Consider the following 8,599-nt stretch of genomic DNA (forward strand, 5'->3'; position numbering starts at 1 on the left):
AAAATATAAATGTTGGCTCAATTAATAATAAAAATAATAAATTTCAATTTGTTATATTTTGATTGTGTTATTAACTTGTGAATAGGTTTTGTTACAATACCATGAGCCAATACCATGGCTTATCAATACCTCAAGCCCAAAAACCATAACTTGTTTCACAACCAAAATGTTTTATAACAATATGACAAGATTCTTAACCATGGATGTTCACCCCCCACTTTACAATGGATATTATTAACTTGTAAAAAAATGGTTTTTTTATAATACCATGGGCCAATACTATGGCTTATCAATACCACATGCTCTAAAAACATAACTTATCTCACAATCAAAATATTTTATAACAATATGAAAATATTCTTAACCATGGATATTCATTCTCACTTTACCATGGATATTATTAACTTGGAAATAGACTTTGTTAAAATACCATGGGCCAATACCATGGCTTATCAATATCACATGCCCAAAAAACATAATCTATTTCAAAATCAAAATATTTTATAAGAATATGACAGGATTCTTAATCATAGATATTCACCCCCACTTTGTCATTGATATTATGAACTTGTGAATAGGCTTTGTTATAATAGCATGGGCTAATACCATGGCTTATCAATACCACATGCCAAAAAATCATATCTTATTTCACAATCTAAATATTTTATAACAATATGACAAGTTTCTTAACCATGGATATTCACCCCCACTTTACCATGGATATTATTAACTTGTAAATAGGCTTTGTTACAGTACCATGGGCTAATATCATGCCTTACCAATACCACATGCCCAAAAACCATAACTTATTTCACAATAAAAATATTTTAATTTAATTTAATTTAATAACATTTTGTATTTGAAGCTAATAGGAAAAGGGTTGTAATTAGTTTTGAGATATATATATACTAAATTATTCCCATATAAATTAAATTAAGGTTTTAATAAAATTAAAAATGAGAATACTTTTGTATTTAAAGATGTGAAATTTATATAATACAAATATTAGTAAGAACCAACATAGATCTATCTTAAAAAGTTTGTCTTTCTTTAAGAGAACATACAACTGCCTCCCACTGGTTCATGGGAGCTTCGAGACCTAGGGTTTGGCGCCACAACTTGCAGGCTCAGCAATAGTTCTGGAAGCACAAAGAGACAGACTTGAAGATCTACTTCTCAGAGGTCGAGGACTGACCCGACAAATGGTAAACGAGGGGTCCACTGGGACCCCATCCTTCAAGCAGGCGATCATGCAAAAGCAGAAAACGCAGGAAGGATTTAAAATCAATGGTTATGGAGATCGTAAGGATGGCAGCGGCAGCAGTGGAGAAAGGACACAACAGCTGCAGAAAGAGACAAGAAAAAACCCAAAGATGACGGGTAAAGCCAATAATGGGCAGGAGAAAAACGACAAAAGACTAGAAGCAGAACAAAGAGACACAACACCAATAATAACCCAAACAGAAGGCGAAAAAGAACATGGAACAGAGCAGCACTCACAAGAGGAAGAGGAGCAAGCAAAGGCTGCAAACCCCAGCTCCAAACAGGCAACCCAAGGAGCATGCAAACCGAAGAAAAAGGAAACCCTTCGAGTGGTCTTCTCAGATCCGGACATTCAGGCCTACAGAGACCACATGATGGAACATGCAATAATTTGCAAATTTATGGGACTGTGGCCAACAGAACGCACACTCTGCCAATGGATCAAACAACACTGGAAGCCAAAAGGTGATGTTAAACTCCACCTTGAGCAAAAGGTTTCTTTACTGTTGTCTTTACAAACTTGGAAGACAAGGATAGAGTCTTCGATGGTGGACCTTACTTCTTTGCCTCAGCTGGACTCTACATGAGACCCTGGAAGGCAAACTTTGTACCTGAAAAAGAGACATTCACACAGGTTCCAGTGTGGATCCGCCTATTCTCCCTTCCTATATACTACTGGGGACTGGCGACGCTTAAGCAGATAGGAGATCAGTTCGGAACCTTCATTAAAGCTTCACAAGCAACGGTGCAACGAAGATATACTTCCTGCACAAGAATTTGTGTCGAGATGGACATCTCAGGAGCCCTGCATGAAGGTCTGTGGTTGGAATTCAGAGATGAGGATTACTATCAAACCATCGATTACGAACAAATCCCCTTCCATTGCAGAAGGTGCCATGAGCACGGACACCTTGTCCGAGAATGCCCTCTAAACAAAACAGGGGACGAACACAAACAAGAGCAAGCAACAAAGAGTAAAGAGGCCTTCACAAAGCCAAAAATAAGACAGAGAGCTAACAGAAAAAGAATATACAGAGCAGAGGCAGGACCTGGCATCATCAGCAACACCTTCAGCATTCTGGAAACTGATACAGATTCAGAAGGCACAAATAGGGAAACAAAACTTATTGAAGCACCAAAAGACAAGCCAGAACACACAACAAAGGACGGGGAGGAAAATATAATCAGAACAGAAGTTCAAATGCAAGAGTTCGAAGACGAACACGATGAAGACACTGATATGATAACCAGTGACGGAGGTAGTGAGGAGTTAGAGCTCAATGCAGTCCTAGAAAAGGAAGGAGTCAACCTCCCAGATATGGAAAAAAACTGGAAAACCCAAGGGTTGGACAACATTCCGGAAGAAGAAATCAAGAAGATCAGTGATCTCTTCATCGCAAGACAAAAAGCGGAACTAGATAGGCAAAACAGAAGATTAGGAATTGCAAAAGGCACAGGTAATCAGTCAAAGAGCATATCTCTTAACCCAACAGGCCGGAAGCAAAATAAAAGAAGAGGCAGAAGAACCAGTGGGGAGGTGCTGCACGATCTGGGGATTCTAATGATAAACTCTGGTAAAATGAAGGCTCTTCACGCCTTCCCGTCCTACCAATAAGTATCTAGTTATCAATGAAAGTCATTTCATGGAATGCAAGAGGGCTCAATAGCCAAGCTAAGCAAAGACTGCTCAAGAGAAAGTTCCAACAAGAAAAGCCAGATATTATGTTCATACAGGAAACCAAATGCGCCACTAACCAAATGGAGAACATCAGCAAAAGGCTAGGCAAACCTATCAAATATATAGATGTAGCCAGTCAAGGATGGGAAGGAGGCATAGCTACACTTTGGGATACCCGAGTAATAGACATTATCTCAATGGAAGCTGCACGCTCGTTTATTGCCACTGAAGTTCAAATAACAGGTAACTCTGAAACCTACCTATGCATAAATGTTTATGGACCGCAAAGATTAGACGACAAATTTTCTTTTCTTAATTCTCTCATGAATTTAAAGTTAAGACACCCAACCTCTAAGATCATCATGGGGGGATTTTAACATGATAACCTCTCTACTGGAGAAGAAAGGAGGTCTCAGGAAGCTTAACAAAGATACAGAACTCTTTGTTGATTTCATAGAAGCTGCCAAGCTAGTAGACATCCTTCCCAAAAATGGTTCCTACACTTGGAACAACAGAAGAGGAGGAGACAATAGGATTGCCTCCCGTCTGGATAGATTTCTGATCTCGGAAAGTATCTTACTCGAAGGAACAACAGTGGACTCTGACATTCTTCCCAGTGGAGGATCAGATCACTGGCCAATAGCTTTGGAAGCAGCCCTCCTATGCACCCCTAGAAATAAGCCCTTCAGATTTGAAAAGTTCTGGTTAACTCATCCCGACTTTGCAAACTTGCTGAAGGAATGGTGGTGTGAACCATTAGATCTAAGAGGAACCAAAATGTTCAAGCTCCAAAGCAAACTAAAACACATCAAAAACAGAATTAAAGATTGGAATACAGCAGAGTTTGGAAACATCTTCCAGGAAAAGAACATCATTGAAGGTAAGTTAAATCTAATCCACAAAGAATGGGCTTCAGGGAACTATAGAGAAGACTCAAAAGAATAGGAGAAAGTACTGATGCAGCAATGGCAACTCCGTTGCCAACAGGAAGAAACATTGTGGAAACAAAAATCAAGGATCCAATGGCTGAAGGAGGGAGAACAAAATACAAAGTTTTTTCACAGATCGACGCTGGACTACAGGGGGGAAAACAAAATCCTCAGGCTCAAAAATGAAGCAGGGGAAACTCTTCAAAACCACAAGGACATATCAACACTGCTTACCAGGCACTTCAAGCATATAGCTCAGGAAACGCAGGAAGAAAGATCTGAGGCCATAGAGGAATTAATTCAAGCTATACCCCGCATCATTACCTCTGAGCAAAACTCTGCTCTGCTAAGAAAGGTCTCAATGGAGGAGGTGGAAGACGCGGTCAAAAGTATGCCAAATGATAAGGCACCGGGGCCTGATGGTTTTACAATCAACTTCTACAAAGCTTGCTGGCCAACTATTAAAACAGAGGTATGGGAAGTTGTCGAAGACTCCAGACGTTCAGGCTCCATTCTCAAATCCCTGAACTCCACTTTCATTGCACTAATCCCTAAGGAAGAAGAAGCCAATTCCCCTAATAAGTTTCGACCTATAGCTCTCTGCAATGTGATATATAAAATCATTTCTAAAGTCATAGCCAACAGACTTAAGCCTATTCTACCTGACTTAATCTCAGAAGAGCAGTCAGGTTACGTGGAGGGCAGGCAAATTCTAGACAACATCCTTTTAGCACAGGAGATGGTTCACACCCTGCAGACAAGGAAACTTCCAGGCATGCTGATGCAGCTAGATCTCTCCAAAGCATTCGACAAGGTCAACTGGAATTACTTGGAAGCCACTCTAAATGCTTTTGGCTTTGACAAGCAATGGACCAAATGGATCCTTGCTCTGATCAAATCTACCAATTTTTCCATTCTGGTTAATGGCTCCCCCTCTGCTCCTTTCTCCCCCTCCCGAGGCATTAGACAAGGAGACCCTCTCTCCCCCTTCCTATTTGTAATCCTTATGGAAGGGCTCAGCAGGCTCATTCACAAAGCAAGAGAGGAAAGGAAACTTAAAGGCTTACACCCTTTCCCCTCCATTCCTGCAACAACGCACCAGCAGTTTGTCGATGACACAATGTTGCATGGCACTCCTACTGTCAAAGAAGCTATGGCCTTCAAAAACATTCTTCATCTCTTTAGCAAAGCTTCAGGCATGGAGATTAACCATGCTAAATCGACTATCTTCTTCTTTAACACTCATCCTGCCATCCAGAACCATCTTTCCAGCATTCTTGGCTTCCGAAAAGGCACTCTACCATCTAAGTATCTGGGAGCCCCTCTCACTACTAAGCCTTGGCAAAAAATTCACTGGGAAAACATCTTAGCGAAACTGGAGAAAAAATGCAAGCATTGGACTCACAGGGCTCTTAACTTTGCTGGGAGACTTGTCCTCACCAAAGCAATACTGCAGGCCATCCCGCAATATTTGCTATCCATCATGCCGGCCCCTAGCGGTATCCTGCAGAAAATTAGAAATATTCAAAGATCTTTTCTATGGGGTGGCAATGCGGAGAAAAGGAAATGGGCACTAGTAGCCTGGAACAAGCTATGCACTTCGAAAGCAGCAGGTGGTTTAAGTTTAATTGACCCCCACACCATCAATATGACATGTGGAGCCAAGTTGTGGTGGCGCTGGCTGAAGGAAACCAACCTACCTTGGGCCAGACACTGGAAGGAGAAATACACTCCTAACTACAACGAGCAGGACCTAATCAGGATACAGGAAACACCGGAGGGTTCTCCAATATGGAACCTAGCCAGAAGAAACCGCAACTTAGTTCAGGACCACAACTTCTGGGAGATCCGCAATGGGGAAACAACCCTCTTCTGGGAAGATGCATGGCAGCAGCTCCCAAAGCTAGAAAAACCAGAGCTAGAAGAGTTCAAAAGAGAATGCCAGAACAGAGGAAAATTTACAGTCCACCACTACTGGAACCCTAACAGCTGCAACCAGGAATGGAGAGAATGGGCACTCCAGGACGCTGAGAACCCAATTGAAGAAAACAACAACACAAAGGACCTCCTGAAATGCATAAACAATCGAACTATCAGAAAGACCACAGAAAGCGACATACTGAGATGGGGTATGAAAGGGAGCGGTAACTTCACTCTCAAAGAGGCCAGAGAACAGCTAGAACACTCGGAGCAAATGGAGGCGATACAATGGTGCAACAAGGTTTGGGATGCCATGTTCTGGCCTAAAATAAAAACCTTTCTATGGCTCCTCATGAGAAGAAAAACTCTCACATGGGAGAACCTGCGCAAAAAAGGTTTCGAAGGCCCCTCCATATGCCCTATGTGCAATCAAGCAGAAGAAACTATGAACCATCTTTTCAATACCTGTGAATGGGCCGATCACCTATGGCAAGGGATGGAAACTATATTGCAGCAAACAAACAGAGACAGGGAATCCATTCAAAATACCATCACGAATTGGCCAAGCAAATACTCCAACAACGTAAGAATCAACAACATATGGAAAATTCTACCAGGCTTCATAACTTGGACCTTATGGAAAGAAAGAAATCGCAGAATCTTTCAAAGTGAGCACAGAAATATAGAGTACCTGCAAAGCACCTTAATCCAAAACATGCGCCAATTAATCTTGGTAAAATGCAAGGCAGATCCTGACAACCATCCTTCGGCCGAGGACCAGCGAATTCTGAATGCCTTCAACCTGCTCAACGAACAACAACTGGGATCAACTGCGCAGCAGCAAAACCTAAACACGGAGCCGAAGGGCTGGAAGTGTCCGCCGGAAGGGTTTCTAAAGCTTAACTTTGACGGTGCCTCGAGAGGCAATCCCGACCAAGCAGGAATTGGAGGAATTATCCGAAACCATGAAGGAGAAATACTTTACATCTACAACAAAGCCCTTGGGGAAGGCAGAAATAATGAAATGGAATTTGCAGCACTGGAAAAAGGGCTAAGGATCCTCCAAATTAACCAAACAAGCAAAGTAGTAATTGAGGGAGATTCAGAGGTAGCCATTAATGTGGCCAGTAAAATCCATGGGGGAACGCCAACCAGCAGAGTCACAAAACACTGGCGACTGTCCAAGGTCACAGACAACATTGCCAAGCTGATAGGAGCAATGAAAGGCCTCATCTTTCAGGCGGTAAGGCAGAATGCCAATGCGGTTGCCGACCACTTGGAAAATCATGGGATTGAACACCCCAACGAAACATGGGACAGTTGTTGGTAGCAGGTTGACAACCAGCAATTAAGGGGAAAATGCATCCAAATCTCACGGTTAGATATGGTGACGGCAGAGGAGTCCGACCGGAGGCTCGAATAGCCCAATGCCATAATTGCATGAACAGGCTTACTAGGCACGCTCCTTTAATTTCCAGCAGGTTGCGAAGGACACACAGGATGAGGGCAAACATTACAGAAGCAGGTGACAAAGATTTGTGTAGGTACACAATCTGTGGTGATATGAGCCGCTGAAACATTATAAGGAAACGGGACACTTGGCACAATTTGGAGCAAGCAGGGAGCGGTGACCATAGACGGATTCAATTATTCCACAACCCAACCAAAACTCCATCACGCAGCAATTATGGTGATCTGACGTGCAAGTTGCACAAAGTTAATCGATCGCACACTGGAAATCTCCCCGAAATTTGTTATTTAACCACTCTCAATTGCCAAATGATAAACATTGTCTCAGTGTGCAGCAATACTAATCCTCCTCACTCTGCAAACAGTGCTCAGGATAAAGCTAGGCAAGATAGAAACACTATGGCAGGGGAGAGCAACCGCAACAAATCCGCCAACAATGATCTGCAACAAGAAAGAGAGATGTTTGAGAGGCGAACCTCGCAATGGAACAAATGCAAAATCATTGACTTAGAAGCCACTGTCCAGGACGAGGAAAGCAAGCTCTCTGATCAGCAAATCGGGAAAGAAGTCAACTGGCTCTAGGACCCTGGAACTCCCAGCACTAGAGCCACTCAATTCGTGAGAACTCAAGCGGAAATTTGGCGCATGAAGACCCTCCTCACGAAAGCTATGGATGTCCAAGGTGAACACGCAGAGCAACTGCGTAAGCTAAAGCAATTTGCAGAAACTATGTCGCATGACCACATGGCGGTGGTGGAAAGCAGCGAATTCAAATTAAGCGCGATTCACCAACAAGTTGATACCATGGATAAGAAACTCACTGTGCTGATCAAGCTTCTAAAACAAACCATTGGGCAAGACAACAAGCCCTCCGACATGGAGAAGGGTGAGTCGTCAGGAGACCAGTAGGGCAACTCGCCCGGGTCAGGGCAGATCTACATATCACGATCTACTCCGGTCATGGAAATGTTCAAGCGCCTTTGAATTTGCAATCCACCAGACCCCTCGTCCCCCACGGCCTTCTTTTGCCTCGAGGCTTGCCACCCCAGCTTTCCTCCTCTCAGCGGGTTATTATGTTGTCTGTCCAGGTTTCCTCTGTCTTTGTCTATTGTCCACTCTTGTTAATCGCCGCCCTGCGTGGTGTGCCAGTTCTCAGTTTACTGTTATTATGTCTTTTCTTTTTATCAGTCAATCTATACTCTTTTGGTATCATGGGGTAAGGCCTGCAGTTTATCGACCAGTAATCTGCCTCAGCAGAAGTTTTGTACTATATTCTATTTTTTGTTAATATCAAAGCTTACTTACACAAAAAACATAGATCTATCTTAACTAAGGATCC

General features: G+C 42.7%; 1 protein-coding gene across 1 annotated transcript; it reads left to right on the plus strand.

Moving 5' to 3' along the window:
* Positions 1-3,319: 3,319 nt before the first annotated feature.
* LOC149222648 (uncharacterized) lies at positions 3,320-3,886 on the plus strand. The gene has a single exon (XM_089387644.1). It carries the CDS (start codon positions 3,320-3,322, stop codon positions 3,884-3,886), a length of 567 nt encoding a protein of 188 aa, XP_089243770.1.
* The last annotated feature ends 4,713 nt before the right edge of the window (positions 3,887-8,599 follow it).

Source organism: Pinus tabuliformis, chromosome Q, assembly GCF_031772625.1.
Source record: "Pinus tabuliformis cultivar Carrire ecotype Pingquan chromosome Q, CPIR1, whole genome shotgun sequence".
NCBI classification, from domain to species: Eukaryota; Viridiplantae; Streptophyta; class Pinopsida; order Pinales; family Pinaceae; genus Pinus; species Pinus tabuliformis.